At 45.1% G+C, this 20594-nt stretch overlaps 1 protein-coding gene across 1 annotated transcript in view; it reads left to right on the forward strand.

Moving 5' to 3' along the window:
- LOC143961346 (uncharacterized) overlaps positions 1-19785 on the forward strand; it is a 25529-nt gene extending 5744 nt beyond the window's left edge. The window contains exons 2-4 of the mRNA XM_077470614.1: positions 1157-1558; positions 6570-6971; positions 19482-19785. Coding sequence (XP_077326740.1) covers positions 1157-1558; positions 6570-6971; positions 19482-19504 — 827 coding nt within the window. The 3' untranslated portion in view covers positions 19505-19785. The remainder of the gene's footprint in view (positions 1-1156; positions 1559-6569; positions 6972-19481) is intronic.
- Positions 19786-20594: the final 809 nt, after the last annotated feature.

Below are 20594 nucleotides of genomic sequence, written 5' to 3' on the forward strand. Positions count from 1 at the left end.
ACAGTTCCCTAGGCCCCTTAGGGAGAAGAGAGTGCTGGTCACTGGCAGGGGCGGACTGACCGTTGGGCCACTCGGGCACTGCCCTAGGGCCCTGAGCCACTAGGGGGCCCCATCAGGGTTGCCAGCCTCAGTAAAACCAGGGACAGTATGTAAAAATCTGTGTTTTTTTTACATCTGTACAAATGTCTCTTACCGACATCCTTTTGGTCTACATGTATGTGTATACTGTGTGATTGTATACTGTGTGGCCCCATAATAATATCGGATTGCCTGGGGGCCCCATAATCTCCTATTGCCCGGGGGTCCCATGAGTTGTCAGTCCACCCCTGGTCACTGGAAAGCCCATAGGTAGATGTACACTCAGCAGAAGGACTTTGCTTCTCATCGCCATGTTTTCTAGTTCTGTGGTTTAGTATAGGAGTTTAGTAGTTTATACAGGACCTTATTTTTCAGGTCAGTATTCAGTTTGCATGGCAGGTTGTAAATCTAATGTCACACTGTGTACACAAAGGTGTGCAAAGGTTCTCCTAAGACATTGTAAAAATAGCATTTTTTTTATATACTCCCGAAGCAATTTGTAAGGATTTTAATTTTAAATATAAAATTTAATATTGGTTGAGTGTTTCTTGCTGCCAGCACACCTGGCCAATTAAATGTTTTACCTAATTGCAGAGGACTGGCCCTGATTGACTGACTATTATTGTTTCCCTATCTGTAGCTTTAGACATATAAGGAGCTAATATACGACTTCAAACTTAGCTAACCTGTTACATTGTTAGCCAGCCCTTTAAGTCAAAAATTGGTGCCTGAGTCTGGCAGAAGGGTCTAATGATCATTTGGCACTGTTATTGGTTGCACGCTGCTGATGTCAGAGGGTCTATCCTACTGGCTACAGATTGTGCTTAGAGCTGTCAGTGACAACTTGGTCAACGTTATGGAGGCGCTGATGAAGTATGACCAAGAACAACACAGTGATCCATATATGCAGCAGAAGGGTGTTAAGGCCCACCAGCTTTGCCACCGCACATGTGCTTACTGCTGTCATAAAAAAGGTTAACCTAAACATGAATCTCATCTTAACATTCTCTCTTCTAATCTCCTTTCTGAGAATGTTTTTAGTGAACGTATTGCCTCTTGTTGATGTTTCATCTTCTAGTTGATGCCAAAGGTTGCTGTCCATGTCCCAAAATGGAGCTTAAGGCAAAATCAGGTGATACAGTCATTCTTCCATGTTCAATTGACCTGAGCCGTTGGAATACTAATAAAGCCTTGCTGTCTTGGGAGAAGAGGCTCGGCCCTGGCAATAATGTTATGGTTCACTCCCAGAAAGGTATTTGCATGGAAGTTGACCAAGGTAGAACATCCCTGCCATTCTGGAAAGATGGGAAAGGTGACCTAGAACTTAGAGACGTGGTGCCATCAGACAGTGGAGCCTACATCTTCTGGATCACTCAGATCCCTGATGAAGAAAGGAAACCACCCGTGTGCTGTGATGTGACCCTCAATGTGGACCCAGCAAAAGAAACTGTGGATCCAGGAGAAGAAAAATGTTCTCAAGGTGAGCAAGAAAGCAGCACATTGTGTAGTGAACAGTGATTAATTCATGGAAATATATTCTCATGTAAAGAAAGACATTTTTATTCTTGTTATTCCTATGTTTTTTATATTTCATTTTGGATCTTGACTAATCACATGAAATTTGTATTGTGTATGTTATCTCTTGATAATTTAACCTATGTTTTCTGTTTTTTATTTGAATAACCACTTGACCTGTAGAAGGTTTTACCCAGTGGCATAACTAGAGCCTTCAGTGCCCCGATGTAAGAAACCATGAAGGGCCCTCCTGACCCCCGGACAGGGCCCTTTCTTCCGAGCCCATTGGTGGAATGCCAGGTCAAGGTCGCAAGTGGCTGCGTATAAAGGAACCGATTTCTCCATTCCCACGCTTCTTCTCCTATTCCTCCCGCAGGCATTGAGCAGCTGCAGGAGGAAAATGGAGAGATTAGTTCCTCTATGTCGGTGTTTCTCAATCTTTTTCCAGTCAGGGCGCCCTTGAAGTATACCCCTAGGTGAATGGGGCTGCACTGCAACCATACCACAACTGTGTGCATTGCACGCAATTGCAGCATAGTGATGATGCATTTATGGGGTTAAAGCCGGCGGTCAGGAGGCAACATATGCTTCTTTACCAGCTGTCAAATGCCTCTAAAAAGGGATCTGAGCATGGATGGCTTTTCAGGGGAACAGAATTTTTTTGCTGGTACTATGAACAAGCGGGAAAACAAATCAGTTGTGATAGTACACATATAGGGGGTCAAGATTAAAAGTTCATACATAAAATGTGCATACATACATGTACACTCATACACTCATGCAGACATATACTGTAAATATATGCACACTCATCTATAAATACACACACACATACATGCACTCTCATATAAAAACACACACATACAGTATATAAATGCACATATACACACACATATAAACACATACACACATATACACATACATGCACATGTGCACACACACACACACATATATATATAAACACACATACAGTGGATATAAAATGTTTGCAAACCCCTCTTAAAATGGCAGATTTCCGTGATGTAAAAAAATGAGACAAATAAATAATTTCAGAACTTTTTCCACCTTTAATGTGACCTATAAACTATACAACTCAGTTGAACAACAAACTGAAATCTTTGAAGGGAAGTAAAAATAAAAATGAAATAATAATATGGTTGCATAAGTGTGCACACCCTTACACTAATACTTTGTTTAAGCCCCGTTTGATTTTATTACAGCACTCAATCTTTTTGGGTATGAGTCTATCAGCATGGCACATCTCGACTTGACAAAGTTTTGCCCGCTCTTCTTTGCAAAAAGACTACAAATCTGTCAGATTGCGAGGGCATCTCCTGTGCACAGCCCTCTGCAGATCACCCCTTTCGATTTTCAATGGGATTCAGCTCTGGGCTCTGGCTGGGCCATTCCCAATCTTTATTATTCTTCTGGTGAAGCTATTCCTTTGTTGGTTTGGATGTATGCTCTGGGTCATTGTCATGCTGAAAGATGAAGTCCCTCTTTATATTCACCTTTTTAGCAGAAGCCTGAAGGTTTTGTGCCAATATTGACTGGTGTTTGGAACTGTTCATAATTTCCTCTACCTTGACTAAGGCCCCTGTTCCAGCTGAAGAAAAACAGTCCCAAAGCATGATGCTGCCACCACCATGCTTCACAGTGGGTATGGTGTTCTTTTGGTGGTGTGCAGTGTTGTTTTTGCGCCAAATATATCCTTTGGAATTATGGGCAAAATGTTCAACCTTGGTCTCATCAGACCACAACACATTTTCCCACATGCTTTTGGGAGGCTTCAGATGTGTTTTTGCAAAATTTAGCCTGGCTTGGATGTTTTTCCTTTTTAAGAAAAGGCTTCTGTCTTGCCCCTCTACCCCATAGCCCAGACATATGAAAAATACAGGAAATTGTTGTCACATGTACCACACAGCCAGTACTTGCCAGATATTCCTGCAGCTCCTTTAATGTTGCTGTAGACATCTTGGAAGCCTGTCTGACCATTTTTCTTCTTGTCTTTTCAACAATTTTGGAGGGACGTCCAGTTCTTGGTAATGTCACTGTTGTGTATTTTCTCCACTTGATGATGACGGTCTTCATGGTGTTCCATGGTATATCTAATGCCTTGGGAATTCTTTTGTACTCTTCTCCTGACTGATACCTTTTAACAATGAGATACCTCCAATATCTGCAGACCATGGCTTTTGCTGTAGGATGCGACTAAGAAAATGTCAGGAAAGACCTACTAGAACAGCTGAACTTTATTTGGGGTTAATCAGAGGCACTTTAAAAAATGGCAGGTGTGTACTGACTCCTATTTAACATGAGTTTGAATGTGATTGCTTAATTCTGAACACAGCTACATCCCCAGTTATAAGAGGGTGTGCACACTTATGCCCCGTACACACGGTCAGAATTTCCAACAACAAATGTTCGATGGGAGCTTGTTGTCGGAAATTCTGACCGTGTATAGGCTCCATCGGACATTTTCCGTCTGAATTTCCGACAAACAAAATTTGAGATCTGGATCTCAAATTTTCCGACAATAAAATCCATTGTCGGAAATTCCGATCGTGTGTACACAATTCCGACGCACAAAATTCCACGCATGCTCGGAATCAAGCAGAAGAGCCGCACTGGCTATTGAATTTAATTTTTCTCGGCTCGTCGTGCGTGTTGACATCACCACGTCCTTGACGTTCGGGATTTCCAACAATATTTGTCTGACCGTGTGTATGCAAGACAAGTTTGAACCAACATCCGTCGGTAAAAAAACATGGATTTTGTTGTCAGAATGTGCGATCGTGTGTACGCAGCATTATGCAACCACACTATTACATTTTTTTTCAATTGTTTTTTCAACTGAGTTGTACAGTTTATAGGTCACATTAAAGGTGGAAAAAATTCTGAATTGATTATCGTTGTCTTATTTTTTTACATCACAGAAACCTGACATTTTAACAGGGGTGTGTAGACTTTTTATATCCACTGTACATACAGATAGCCTTTTAAAAAATGGCAGTCATTTACCTTATCTCTTCCTGTCGGGTACTGCACGGTAGGGGGAGGCAGAGAGCACAGCACACACTGCTTTACTTTCTTAGGTTTAAACAGTGTGACCCGCTCCCGCAATGCCAATTTACTCCTTCTAGGAGTGTAAAATAACATATATACGCTATATTACCAAAAGTATTGGGACACCTGCCTTTACACACACATGAACTTTAATGGCATCCCAGTTTTAGTCCGTAGGGTTCAATATTGAATTGGCCCACCCTTTGCAGCTATCAAAGCTTTTGGATGGAGCTCCGTTTTAATTTAAATAAAAACTGTAGGGAGTAGGTACTTAAATCTCCCACTGCCTGCACCACAGATGCCACACCAGTAAATAGGGATTTTTATAAAAAAGTGAAAAATACCACGCTGAATAACCTATGTAAATACAAAACAAGCAGCTGCTAAAACCATGAGATACACACAGCTACAGACACACAATACAAAGTAGCAGTGCTATAACCCTTTCATGACTGAACCTATTTTTTGGCATTTGGTGTTTACAAGTTAAAATCCATATTTTTTGCTAGAAAATTACTTGGAACCCCCAAACATTATAAACTCTCACAAGAGTGGGAGAGAGAGCTGTGCATGATGTCATAAGCCTAGGCTTTCTACCACACAAGAAACAGGAAGTGAGCTGTATAAGGCATTTACTGGCAGAAAAAAAACGTTTTTTTTCTATCCAAAAAACATGAGGGAAGAAGATTTAATAAATGGAAAGATAAAAAAAATTTGTGAACTTCCACTTTAACGCCATGTACGTCATTTGCCTGCAGCTACAGACATTATCTTTTTTTTTTAAAGGCTGCCAAACTTTATTAGACAATTACAAATAAAAACAAGGCATCTTAGGTGGGGAAGGGGGGAACAGGGGACCAAACAATTAAGAATGTTTCAGTGTTATAGATGTAATAAAAACAAGTTACTTTTTATTTATTTTTCCATTGTATAAAAACCATAAAAAACAAAAGTAATGACCAAAAACAAAAGCTACGGGGGGGGGGGGGGGTGGCAGCCTGTGGGGGGGGGGGGGTGGGGGGGTGGAATGGGCTCCACCACCCAGTGTTTTTGCGGTGAGGAGGGGGGGAATGCATAGCGGAGTCAGGCGGAGGCGCTGGAGTCAGTCTTGGTCTCACCAATGTTCTTCCTCACCACCTCCTGAGCCAGGCCACAAGGGATAAAGCTATTGGTCACATGAATGCTTCCTGAGTTCTCCGGGGATTCAGACACAGTGGTCATGATGGGATGAGGAGGTTTACCAAAGAAGAAGCTGGCCCACCAGTGGCCAGGATCCGACTTTGGGAGACCTGGGTGGTGGGGAATGACCTCTCCAGAATAGTCCACGCTGCCGCAGGAGCTGTTACTGGAGGTGGACCCCAGGCGCCTGCGGTAGTAGTCGTGGGTTGCGACGAGTGAGCCACTTGATGGAATGGAAGCCATGATGGTTCAAGCCTTGTTTTACTTAAGATGATGTAAACCCTGTTTTCCGATTTGGTTCGTCCTCAGGAGCCTGGCTCTAGGGGGTTAGACCCTAGGCGACGGGGCCCATTTGAGAAGGAGAAGCTGGGACTGTTCTCCACGTCCAGAGATTGAATCACTGAGAATAAGCTTCACAGGTATCATCCTGGTATTTTTTTTTTTAAGCTGGCGCCTGGCTTTTATGTAGAAGCCATCCTAGGGCTAATTAGCTGCTGGATTGCTTGGTCAAAGTTCTGATGGCACTGATGAATTAAGCTCCAGAACAACACCGTGTTACATATATTCAGCATAAGGTTGTTAAGACCCACCAGCCCTGCCATTGCATACTGTATGTGCATATAAAAAGGGTTAACTTTCTAACGGACCTCATCTTAACATTCTCGTTCTTCTACTCTCCTTTCTAAAAATATCGTAGTCAATTTATTGCCTCTTGTTCTTGTGTCATCTAGTTGATGCCAAGGGTTGCTGCTCGCGCCCCAACACTGAGGTCAGGGCTGAAACTGGTGATACAGTCATTCTTCCGTGTGCATTCAACCTAAGTTTTTGGAATCCTAACAAGGTCTTGCTGTCTTGGGAGAAGAGTCTTGGCCCTGGCAATAAGGTTACAGTTCACTCTCAGAAAGGTATTAACATGGAAGTTGACCAAGAAAGAACATCCTTGCCATTCTGGAAAGAAGGGAAAGGTGACCTACAACTTAAAGACATTGTGCCAGCAGACAGTGGAGTCTACACCTTCTCGATCACTGAGGTCTCTGATGAAGAAGAGAAACAATCCATGTGTTGTGAAGTGAACCTCAGTGTGGATCCAGAAGAACAAACTATGGTCCCAGGAGACAAAAAATGTTGTCAAGGTGAGCAAGAAAGCATCACATTGTGTGGATAACGGTGATACATTTATGGAAATATACTGCATTCTCATGTGAAGAAAGACAGTGTTATTTTTGTTATTCCTTTTTATATTTCATTTTGGATCTTGGCCAATTGCATGACTTTATAATGTGAAAGTTATCTCTTGATAATTTACCCAATCTTTTATGTTTAAAAGTTGATTGAACATGTTAATCAGCCAGATACAGTTTTTATACTGCATATAGGGATTAGCAGTACCTATGAAAAAGACTAGATGGCCCAGCACCCAACACTTATATGAATGACTTAAACTGAACCTTTCTTCTGATGCAAGGTAAAATTAAAAGGTCTCCTTTACTCCTCTGCCTCACCTGTCCCCAGCATCATTTACCAGTCTTTCCTTTGCTTCTGTACCACTCTGATGGGCCACCATGGGGAAAGTGAAATAGCTGGCACTTTTGTTAGTGGTTGAGCATATGACTCACCTCCTCACATGGAAGGCGTCCATAACCCTCTGTGATGTCCAACAAGTTGAGCTAGAACTTGCACAGTGTGTTCTTTTCCATGTTCCAGTGGTTGCTCTGCATAATCAATGCAGAGCAAAACTGATTTCGCTCTGCATTGATTATGCCAAAGGAAGGATTAAGTTAGATAAAACCAGAACACAAACATAGGAAATATTCAAAAGAAACCTTCAGTTGAAAACCAAATGACAAGAAGTCAATATGACCAGTAGATCATGATATATACAGTAGGTAGCTAAAGATATATGCAGTTTTTTCAGAAAAGTCAGGCTTGCCTTTCCCTTCCAACCTCCCAAGTTACTTTATTAGTCCTTTAGGTCCCTGCAGGCCTGCCATCAGGGGGGTACAGCCCACACTCTTGTAAGGGGCCCCTAGAAGGGCCCGGCTGTCTGGCGGGGATGAGAGGCAGGGAGAGGTGTATGAAAGCTCTGTGGCTGCACTGGCTTTCAGAATGTGTGCGAGTCAGCAGCTACTGCTGTGTCATTGACATCGGGCTCTTTGCTGCCACCTCTGGTCAATTCCAGCATGTGCACTCCTCGTGTGTTTTGCACAAGAGCTGGGACCAGGAACAGCACCTTCCAAGTAAGGACTAATGTACAACTGAAGAGGAACAAGGGTAGGGTGGTGTACATGTGTGTGTCTGTGTATACATGTGTGTGTGCCTATGTGCATGTGTATATGTGTGTCTGTGTACATATGTGTGTGTGCTTGTGTGTGCCTGTGTGTGTCTGTGTACATATGTGTGCATGTGTGTGTCTGTGTACATATGTGTGTGTGTGTGTCTGTGTACATATGTGTGTGTGTGTGTGCATGTGTGTGTCTGTGTACATATGTGTGTGTGTGCCTATGTGCGTGTACATGTGTGTGTCTGTGTACATATATGTGTGTGTGTGTGCCTATGTGCATGTGTGTCTGTGTACATATGTGTGTGTGCCAGTGCATGTGTACATGTGTGCGTGTGTGTTCATGTGTGTGTGCGCCTGTGTACATATGTGTGTGCCTGTGTATATGTGTGAGGGGGGCTTAGAGCATACAGATGTGAGGGGGGCTGAGAGCATACAGGTGTTAGGGGGCTGAGAGAGTACAGGTGTTAGGGGGGCTGAGAGCGTACAGGTGTTAGGGGGGCTGAGAGTGCACAGATGTGAGGGGGGCTGAGAGGGTACAGGTGTGAGGGGGGCTGAGAGCATACAGGTTTTAGGGGGCTGAGAGCGTACAGGTTTTAGGGGGCTGAGAGCATACAGGTGTTAGGGGGGCTGAGAGCATACAGGTGTTAGGGGGACTGAGAGCGTACAGGTGTTAGGGGGGCTGCAAGCATACAGCTGCTGGTTTGGGATGTCTCTTTTGGGCAAAATATAAATATGAAAGCACTTAGGACTTATAATACACTGTTCATTTTCATATATGACATTGTAAGTATTAAAATAAAAGGTGTGTGCACGGAAGGACTTGATGGGATGGCTAGTGGGCGGATTTGGTGGGACGGCCAGTGGGCAGGCCCTGGGGAATGTTGGCAGACAGGCCTGGGGGTGCCCAGGCCTAAAGTTCTCTAAGGGGCCCCAAAATTTCTGATGGCTGCCCTGGGTCCCTGTCACATGGGCATATCGGTGTGCTAAATTCAAGCTGTTGAGGCATGTTTTTAACTCACCTCAGTTGCCTGTCAAAACCAGGCAATTGCCATACATATTGTCACCACTGTAAAGTTGTGCCTTGTGGTTCTGTGAAAAAATTAGGGCATGTTGTGTTTGCCAGACAATATCACCTGGCACCATGCCCCATAGAGGGGAATGGGGATGAGCCGCATTCCTGTCCAAGCAATGTGGTTGGGGTGAGGTGAATAAGGATTTCGGTGTAAATGGTGGCAGGTGGCATTAATCTTACCAATTACCCACTAACTGCTGACAACCATGATTTACAGTGAATTAAGAATCACCAGCTAAGTCAAAAAAGCCTTAATGTAGTGAGTGGCATTAGGCTCATGTGGCAAGTAGAGTCTAGGGCCAAGTTTGTCTTTCAACTCAACTTGGAAAAATCAAAACTTGCATATAAAATTCAGCTGCCTATTGCTGGATTTATTGAATATTTTGAAAAGTAATTTTCAATGAAGGCTTTTACTTAACTTCAAAAAAACAGTTGTACCTCTAAAGATGGGAGTAGGTACTTACTCTCTCTCACTCCTGCACTACCAAATGTCACCCAGAAAATAGGGCTCTTTGCCTAGAGTTTTTAACAAAAGTAGGTGCCACATAAGGTAAAACCCAACTCTGGGAAACTGAAAATTCCTCTTGGCAGTGGGTCTGCCCTGCAAGGGTTATCTGCTCTATTAGGTCTGGGAGAGGGTAAAAGCATTCTATTACTTGAACCTCTGCTCCCCAGCAAATGGCCCATGCCGCGGACTGTCCCTCAACATGATCAAGTCCAGTAAAGGCCTATGAACTGTACATTGGTCTTGATTAGTGATGGACGAACTTCCGACGGGACGTTTCGCGAACGCGAAACGCGAACGGACACAAACGTTCGCGAAAACGACCGTTCGCCGCGGGCTCCATTGACTTCAATGGGAGGCGAATTTCGCAAACCTTTAGGTCGAATTTGCGGCCACGGGGTAATTATTAGGGGGTAGCACGTAGTCCCACCACCTGGACAATAGCATAATACATGTATGAGGTGAATTTGGGATCGATAACTACAAGCATTTTTTTTTTATTTGGGAAATTGTTCTGACAATTCAGGACTATGGAGCTAATGAAGGCAATGGAGGAGAGGGAAGGTCAGGGACCAGGGTAGGCAAACAAGAGGGTGCAGGAGATACAGAGCACTGACAGCAGCACCGTAATACAGAGCACTGACATCAGCACCGTGACATACAGCGCTGACAGCAGCTCCGTGACATACAGCGCTGACAGCAGCTCCGTGACATACAGCGCTGACAGCAGCTCCGTGACATACAGCGCTGACAGCAGCTCCGTGACATACAGCGCTGACAGCAGCTCCGTGACATACAGCGCTGACAGCAGCACCGTGACATACAGCGCTGACAGCAGCTCCGTGACATACAGCGCTGACAGCAGCTCCGTGACATACAGCGCTGACAGCAGCTCCGTGACATACAGCACTGACAGCAGCTCCGTGACATACAGCGCTGACAGCAGCTCCGTGACATACAGCGCTGACAGCAGCACCGTGACATACAGCGCTGACAGCAGCTCCGTGACATACAGCGCTGACAGCAGCTCCGTGACATACAGCGCTGACAGCAGCTCCGTGACATACAGCGCTGACAGCAGCTCCGTGACATACAGCGCTGACAGCAGCTCCGTGACATACAGCGCTGACAGCAGCTCCGTGACATACAGCGCTGACAGCAGCTCCGTGACATACAGCGCTGACAGCAGCTCCGTGACATACAGCGCTGACAGCAGCTCCGTGACATACAGCGCTGACAGCAGCTCCGTGACATACAGCGCTGACAGCAGCACCGTAAGCAGCCCCAGGAGGAAGTCAGCACAGCACAGGGATGGTGTGATCCCCTCATAATAAGAACCCCCAGGAGGAAGTCAGCACAGCACAGGGATGGTGGGAGCCCCTCATAATAAGAACACCCAGGAGGAAGTCAGCACAGCACAGGGATGGTGGGAACCCCTCATAATAAGCAGCCCCAGTAGAAATATGACACCGCTCAACCTCTTCAAAGAGGAGGGTAGGGGCATATAGTACGGTGTGCTTTTTTGGGTCAGGGAAGTGAGCCAAATGAATTAAGAAGGTCTGTGTGCTTGATTCCAAAAATTGTTTATAGACATATACATGGTCTACTGATCACATGTGTTGAATTCCTCCGAGATCCATGCCTCATTCATTTTTAGAAATGTGAGGTAGTTAACACTGTGGTGAGCTAGGCGAGTACGCTTATCGGTCACAATCCCCCCTGCTGCGCTGAACGTCCTTTCGGACAGGACACTGGATGAGGGGCAAGCCAACAGTTCGATTGCAAATTGGGCAAGCTCTGGCCAGAGGTCAAGCCTGCCCACCCAGTAGTCTAGGGGTTCATCACTCCTCAGAGCGTCCACATCGGCCGTTAACCCAATGTAGTCGGACACCTGACGGTCTAGGCGTTCCCTGATGCTGGATCCGGATGACACCTGTCGATGGGTCGGCTGAAAGAATGACCTCATATCCGAAGTCACCAACACATCTTCAAACCGGCCTCTTCTTGCAGGCGCTGTTGGATTGGTACCCGCAAATCCTTCTCTGGGAGTGGGAATTGCTCCTCTGCCAGCGCACGCAAAAGCAGAATGCAGCATTTCTCGAAGCAAGGCCTGGAAGTGCTGCATTCTGACAGCCCTCTGCGACGGCGGTAACATTTCCGCCATTTTGTGTTTGTACCGGGGGTCTAAGTACGTTGCCACCCAGTACTGGTCCTTGACCCTCATGCTTTTTATACGGGGGTCCCTATTAAAACACTGGAGCATGAAGGCCCCCATTTGCACTAAAGTGGAAGCGGTGTGGTGGCCTGGCTCCTGCTCATCATCCAGGATAATGTCGTCCTCTTCATTCTCCTCTCCCCATCCTCGCACAACAGGGATCCCAGAAAGGTTTAAAGCATGCTCTTCTTGCTCCTGCTCATCCGCCCCGGCACCATCCTCCTCTGACTCCTCATCAGACTCCTGTTGTTGACTTGTCTCAGATAGAGTAGCCCCCCCTGGGAATTCATCCAGCATTGCGACTTCCTCATCTTCCCGCTCCTGCTCCTCCACAGCCTGATCAATGACACGACGCAATGCACGCTCCAGAAAGAAGGCATAAGGTACCATGTCACTGATGGCGCCATGGCTGCGACTGACCAGTTTGGTGATCTCCTCAAATGGCCGCAGAAGTCTGCATGTGTCGCGCATGAGCAGCCACTGGCGCGGTGAAAAAAAACCCAGCTCCCCAGAACCGTTTCTTTCGCAGAGTTCATACAGGTAGACGTTAACTGCACGTTTCTGCTGGAGCAGCCTATCAAGCATATAGAAGGTTGAGTTCCATCGCGTCGGGCAATCGCAAATAAGACGTCTGACCGGCAGATGGTGTCGCCGCTGAATGTCAGCAAGGCGAGCCATGGCCGTGTAAGATCTTCTGAAATGGGCCGAGATTTTCCTTGCCTGCCGCAAGATGTCCTGGACCCCAGGGTATTTGACAAGGAATCGCTGCACGACCAAGTTTAAGACGTGTGCCATGCACGGCACGTGCGTGATTTTGCCCTGTTTCAATGCGCTAAGCAGATTGGCACCGTTGTCACACACCACTTTACCAACTGTCAAATTGAGCGGTGTTAGCCACTCATCTGCCTGTGAACGCAAAGCTGAAAGGAGTGCCGGGCCAGTGTGGCTCTTTGCTTCCAGGCACAACAGACGCAGCACGGCATGGCAACGTCTCACCTGGCATGTGGAATAGGTTCTGGGGAGCTTGGGCGGTGCAGTGGAAGAGACGCTAGCAGCGGAAAAGGAGGAGGCAGCTGAGGAGGAGAGGGAGGAGGATGGAGTAGGAGGAGGAGAAGAAGAGTCAGGCCTGCATGCAATCCGTGGCGGTAAAACCAAATCTACACGGGTGCCACGGGTTACATGCTTGACGGCCGTCAGAAGGTTCACCCAGTGGGCAGTAAAACTGATATACCTTCCCTGCCCGTGTTTGCTAGACCACGTGTCTGTGGTCAGATGTATCTTGGCACCGACACTGTGTGCCAGAGATACATTCACTTGCCGCTGAACATGGCCATATAGCTCTGGGATGCCCTTCTCTGAGAAATACTTCCTTCCTGGGACCTTCCATTGTGGTGTTCCAATGGCCACAAATTTGCGAAAGGCCTCCGAGTCCACCAGTTTATATGGCAGTAGTTGGCGGGCTATGAGTTCTGACAAGCCAGCCGCCAACCGTTGGGCAAGAGGGTTATCCGGCGTCATCATTTTTTTACGCTCAAACATTAGGCCCACGGAAGCCTGCCTTTTTGCAGAAAAATGTGAGCTTGGCGTGATGGAAGGTGGAGTGGAGGACAATTGTGAGGAGAGAGGAGAAGGAGAAGTAGAAGACGAGGCTGGACGGTGAGAGCCTGCAGTGTGGCTTTGTGTGTTCCGTTGCTCCCACTGGGCTCGGTGATGGCTGCTCATGTGCCTTCTTAAGGCGGTCGTCCCTAGGTGAGTATTGGGCTTACCGCGACTAACGCGTTGACTGCAAAGATTGCAGATGGCAACGCTATTGTCAGCAGCGGACACGTTAAAAAAAGCCCACACTGCGGAGCCATGTGCCGGTGTCCTGGGAGCGCCAGATGTGACCGTACATGGTCGATGACTCGCTCCTGATACATTTGCAGTCTGCTTTGTCCCTGCTGTGCAATGTAAGTCATTGCTGCTTCTCCTCCCTATCTGCTGGTCCATATCTCCCTCTGAACTCCCCTCCTCTTCCTCTCTTGTGGGCACCCACGTGACATCACTAGACACGTCATCATCAACGTCACCTTCCCCACCGCTATAAGTAGAGATCTCGGAGTAGGCAGCAACACCGGGGACCAACCTCCTCCTTGGGCTGATCTGGGTACTGGCGTCAGACTGCTGAGTAGCGCTTGTTGCTACCTCCTCTTCCTGATCCAATACCAAGAGTGGCTGCGCATCAGAAATGTCCTCTTGATATGGATCGGAAAATAATTCCAGTGACTCAAGCGGAAGGTATGTGGTGGTGGTGGTGGTGGTCGTGTTGTTGGTGGTAGTGTCTTTGGGGGTGCACATAGCAGAGAGTGAAGAAGAGGGTGCAGATCGAGAGGATGAGGAGGGTGCAGAAGAGTAAGGCTGAGCGAGCCACTCAACCAAGTCTGGTGCATCCTTTAAAGTAATTGAACGCACCTTCTGCAACTTCCCACTTTGGCTCAAGCCTGTTGCTCCTGCCCTACCCCTACCACCCCTGCGGAAGGGCCTGCCTCTTCCTCTGCCTGTCATTTTTTAAATGACCCTGTGACAAAACTCTTAGTCCCTATACCGATGAAGGACTGCTGCAGTATAGGGCAGCGGTCAGCAGTGGTGCACGTCAACCCTATCTATTGTGGACCGATAGCGGTCCTTACAGAACAGCAGACTGTACCGCACTCAAGCCTATGTACCGTAGCACCCTATACCAAGTTACCAGTCCTTATAAGAACTTTTGTGGAACAAGCAGGTTGTGTGTTAGTGATTAGCAGACTGTACGTCAGTCCCTATACCGCTGAAGGACTGCTGCAGTATAGGTGAGCGGTCAGCAGTGGTGCACGTCAACCCTATCTATTGTGGACCTATAGCGGTCCTTACAGAACAGCAGACTGTACCGCACTCAAGCCTATGTACCGTAGCACCCTATACCAAGTTACCAGTCCTTATAAGAACTTTTGTGGACCAAGCAGGTTGTGTATTAGTGTTTAGCAGACTGTACGTCAGTCCCTATACCGCTGAAGGACTGCTGCAGTATAGGGCAGCGGTCAGCAGTGGTGCACGTCAACCCTATCTATTGTGGACCGATAGCGGTCCTTACAGAACAGCAGACTGTACCGCACTCAAGCCTATGTACCGTAGCACCCTATACCAAGTTACCAGTCCTTATAAGAACTTTTGTGGAACAAGCAGGTTGTGTGTTAGTGATTAGCAGACTGTACGTCAGTCCCTATACCGCTGAAGGACTGCTGCAGTATAGGTGAGCGGTCAGCAGTGGTGCACGTCAACCCTATCTATTGTGGACCGATAGCGGTCCTTACAGAACAGCAGACTGTACCGCACTCAAGCCTATGTACCGTAGCACCCTATACCAAGTTACCAGTCCTTATAAGAACTTTTGTGGACCAAGCAGGTTGTGTATTAGTGTTTAGCAGACTGTACGTCAGTCCCTATACCGCTGAAGGACTGCTGCAGTATAGGGCAGCGGTCAGCAGTGGTGCACGTCAACCCTATCTATTGTGGACCGATAGCGGTCCTTACAGAACAGCAGACTGTACCGCACTCAAGCCTATGTACCGTAGCACCCTATACCAAGTTACCAGTCCTTATAAGAACTTTTGTGGAACAAGCAGGTTGTGTGTTAGTGATTAGCAGACTGTACGTCAGTCCCTATACCGCTGAAGGACTGCTGCAGTATAGGTGAGCGGTCAGCAGTGGTGCACGTCAACCCTATCTATTGTGGACCGATAGCGGTCCTTACAGAACAGCAGACTGTACCGCACTCAAGCCTATGTACCGTAGCACCCTATACCAAGTTACCAGTCCTTATAAGAACTTTTGTGGAACAAGTGAGTTGTGAATGTTTAGCAGACTGCAGCAGAAGGGCAGCAGTCAAGTATAATATCCTTTCTATATTTGGAAGAAAGAATATTATACATGTACAAGCCTATTACTGTACCACTGATACCAGTCCTGAAAAGAACCTTTGTGGAACTAATAATAACAGCAAGTCTTTAAAATTACCCTCACTGCCTGACAACACTGCTTCCTTCCTGTCCCTATACAAATTGGCAAAAAAAGAGAACGATTAGTGGTTACTGGAACAGCTCTTTTGTGGACCTTGATAGTAACAGCTAATGATGATGATGATGATGATGATGATGAAAGACTAATCTGGCTGTCCCTGTAGCATACACCGTCCTTTCCCTTTCTCTAAACTAACAAAAGACACTCAGGCTGCTGCAAGAATCAGCAGCACAGCAAACCTATCAACACCTAACACCTATACCAGTCCTGAAAAGAACTTTTGTGTACCAAATAGCTAGTGGTTTATCTCTCCCTACTCCACACAGGAACCTGTCCCTATCGTAACAGAAGAAAGAATGTAAAATGGCCACCGGATCGGGTGTATTTATAGGTTAGGGGGAATGTACAAGTGTCCATGTGCTGTCATGTCTCAATTGGCTGTCCTGTATCACATGATAAACGTGTCACCAAAGGTTAAAGTTCTTGTATACATTAAACACGTAAGTCCGCCGCGGCGAACGACGGAAAAAGGCGTTCGAACGTGCGGACCGCGAATGTCGGAAATTCGCCGCGAAACGACCGCCGGGCGAACCGTTCGGCCATCACTAGTCTTGATGATGTCAGGGCCTTAGACCAGTGAAGCATAGGGGAGAAGATACTGATGGGACTGGCAAGGATCAGGTAAGTAAATCTTTTGTATATAAACAAATGACCACTGCCCAAACAGTTAACTGGCCTTTGCAGCAAGGAGCACATGGAAGGGCGACACATTTCAAACAATACCAAAGAAAATTCCTAGCTCAACATACCAACCAGCCTGTAACCAACCAAATTATCCTGTCTAACAGTATGTGCTAAATACAGGGGTTTGGTTTGCACACATTTGCAAATACATGTGCAAGATGTAAAGCCACTTCACGTCACCCCAGTATTATCTGCAGTCCTAACTCTAAATTTTGAGAGCCTCCACAGTGGAAGCACATGCATTATAATGGATAGGCAGAGGACAGATGAGCCTGGGGGAGCCCACCCCTCCTTAAAGGCACAGGGTGCACATTGGACACTCAGCATATAGCACAATGGCAGTAAAGGTGTCCAGTGCATCCCCCTCACCAGTATTCATTTCATAAGTAAATCTTTTCTATGTCCCCTAGACCAGGGGTGTCAAACTCAATTTCATTGTGGTTGCCCTCAAAGGGCCAGTTGTATCTGCAACACTATATAAATGTATCTATTCTTCATCAAATTAAATGATTGTCTCTGTATTCGATTATTAAAGGTTTTAGTAATAACTTAGACTTAAGCTTTGGAGAGCAGGCTCAGACCGCTACCAAGCCCACTCACACTCCAGTAGCAGATGATGCAAATCTGAAAACAAGGGTGCAAACCGCTGGTATCATTCACAAGAAACTTTATTGGTGAATGCTCAAACAGAGCATGGTTCTGCCATGGTGTTCTGTCTGGACAGTCTCCGATAAAGATTCTTGAGAATGATACCCCTGGACGACGTAAGTTATTACGAAACGCGTAAGTTATTACAAAACACGTAGGACTGAGCAATGCGCTGACGTCACCTCGGTCTTCGTTTGTCAATTACCAGGAAGCATGGGTTGGTTTGCTTGTGTGCGTCCGGCCGGCGCACACTTCCTATTATTCCTATAAGTGCATTACTGTATTTTTTATATGAATTAAAGTTGAAGGTTTTACACTGGAGCCTTTATCTTTTATGTGGTACTGCGCTGAGCGGAGAGTGGTGTACGGGAAGGGAGGATCGGTAGAGATTGTACTAGACCCATCTTGTGGAAGATATAGGACCGGACAAACAGCTTATTAACATGAAAGTCTATTCAAAATTTTTTTCCGCCTGCTGTGACCCTCTGTAACGGGGGGGTCATATTGAGTCGGTAAGGAGCCAACTTATATGTGTGATGGTGGTGAGAGCACGGTTGCACATGGCGAATTTTTGATTGGAATTCAGTTATTTATTGCAAACTCATAACGGGTGGTTGGTCAACCATATGGACACTATTTATCACTATTAATTTAATTTATTCACATATGGACACTATTTATCATTATTAATTTAATTTATTCACATTTACTTGTTATTTCATACCATTTTTAATTATTCATTTTTAATTATTCATTTTTAATTATTCATTTTTAATTATTCCTTTATATTATTTATATTAATATTGATTTGTGCTTTAATTGATTTTAGTTCATCACTTATGTATTTATTTATTTATTCATTTATTTTTTATGATATGGTCATCAATTTTTGTCACCTATGATGGGTATTTATTTCAGCCCCTTGTGTGATTTATTTTTGATGTGACAACTGGAGATATTCAGTTGTATCTTATATTTGATTGCTATTTGTTGGGCTTGCACATATATGTACGGTATATATATATATTTTTATATATATTTTTTACAGGTGATTTATTTTTGATGTGACAACTGGAGATATTCGGTTGTACTTTGCACTTGACTGATATATTTTTTGGGTTCACATTTATATTCACATATAGTTTATACAGGTTAGCGCAATTCCTTTTTTTTTCTTTTTCGATTTTGTATATATTTGGTGTACATTAGAGTTGCAGCTTCCGAGAGACCCTGGGTTTTGGGTCGTTAGGTATTTTGTTTTATTCCGTAGCGCAGTTTGCCCTCTTTTTTTCTTGTTTACAGAGCATGGTTCTGCCATGGTGTTCTGTCTGGACAGTCTCCGATAAAGATTCTTGAGAATGATACCAATGGTATGTGACCCTCCCTTTCAACTGGCATAGAACTGTGCTATTCTCATAATAATTATAAGCAGATGTCCAGAGTATCCCACCCCCCCCTTTACATCACATGTCAAAATCCCCCACCCTTCCTTATATTACCCTTTGTGTTGCTGCTGGGAAGAAGCTGGGGCAGAGCTAGGAAACATAAAGTGCAGGGTCTGAAGGAGGATCAGAGAAGGGCTGGAGTCTACTGAATGCTGAGACCAGGGGAGTCAGAGATAACAGGGTGCTGCAGCTGCACGGAGATGCAGGGTCTGTAGGAGGAGTTCTGTCCTCCCTTTTGCTGATGGCTGCCGAGACCAGGGGGGACAGAGATGAACATTTTGGCAGCTGCACGGAGAAGCGCAGGATCTGGTGGAGGAGATCTGCCCTGCTCTCTGCTGCCGACTATTGAGATAAGGTACTGGCAGAGATGAGGGGGGCTGCAGGAGAGGTACGATGGCCTGGAAGGGCAGGATTCAGGCCTTGTGTTTGACACATGTGCTCTAGACCTAAAAGAGTAGGTAACCCTTGCAGTATGAGATCAGTTCCACTGCAAGGGGGAATCTTCAGGTTTCCTGGAATTATGTTTTACGGTAGGTAAGTATTTAAAAAAAGCAACACCACTTGGATATGTAGAAAGGATAGCAAATAACTGTATATTTGTTTACCTTTATGTATTTATCTTTATATATATATATATATATATATATATATATATATATATATATATATATATACGTTTTGTTTTGTTTTGTTTTTAGGTTGTCACGGAGGACAAAAGTAGGAACTAAACACACTAAACATAAATTTCTGATCTTATACGGAGCTCATGCTGAGAACCTGGACAAGACCTGGATACCTAAGAAATTTTCCTGGGCAGCTCTAAAGGAACACCATCGAAATGTATTTTTAATAGGCACAATGTTTTGTTTTTTCCATTTATTTTTGTTACTGAAATTTCTATGTTTGCAGAATATTTAAACAGATAAATGAAAGCAAAAACATTTTTTTTAGGAAAGGATTATAACTTCAGTCTGATATTTATTAAAGTGGTTGTAAACCCTGTCCCACAACTTTGTCCCATCTAAATCAGCATACAAAACCCTAATGAACACTGCTTGTAGATATCTCCTTACTTGCTTAGTATTGTTGTAATCCTTGTTTTTCTGTAGAATGAAGTCACTGAGCATGCCCAGATCTCCACTGATTTAAAGCACACTCTCTATGTCTTATCTATCTGTTATCAGGACTTCCTAGGCACAACACTGAACTCTGCTAATCACTCAGAGCTTCCTCCTACACACCATGTGACCATGTGACCTCACATACAGTCTAAACTTGGCCATTACTGCAGTCTTATCAGTTGAAGCTGATAAGAATGACAAAGGCAAACAATAGACATCGGCACAAGTAAATACTATGAAATAAACAAGTAAGCTATGAACAGGGAAGCAGGGTTGCCATAGAAACGTTGGATTGAGAAGGAGGCTTGGTTAACAGTGCAGGAAGTGCTCAATGTAAGGGCGGAAATACACTCCACTGTGGACTCAGAAAACAATACTTAAGATGGTGCTGCCTAACCCCTGGAAACAAGTTTTTTAAAGTTTCTTTAAACAGTAAGTAATATGCGATTCGGGCGGGATTACAGTGGCTATAGTCTGATAATGACTTATTATAATGGACTAAATGAAAAGAAGCATCAGAGTGGGAGAGTTTACTTCCTCTTCCTCTTTAATGTCCCTGGAAAATCAACTTGCTTTATAATCTCCTGGTGTCCAATGCCACTGAACCAGATGGACATTTTTTTTAGTTAGTGTAGCAAACGCAGTAGGAGGTAAAGCTTCCAAATTGGGACATTTGTCGCAGTGACAGAC

The sequence above is a fragment of the Lithobates pipiens genome, unplaced genomic scaffold, assembly GCF_037356315.1.
Source record: "Lithobates pipiens isolate NorthernLeopardFrog02 unplaced genomic scaffold, aLitPip1_a1.2 Scaffold_8, whole genome shotgun sequence".
NCBI lineage: Eukaryota > Metazoa > Chordata > Amphibia > Anura > Ranidae > Lithobates > Lithobates pipiens.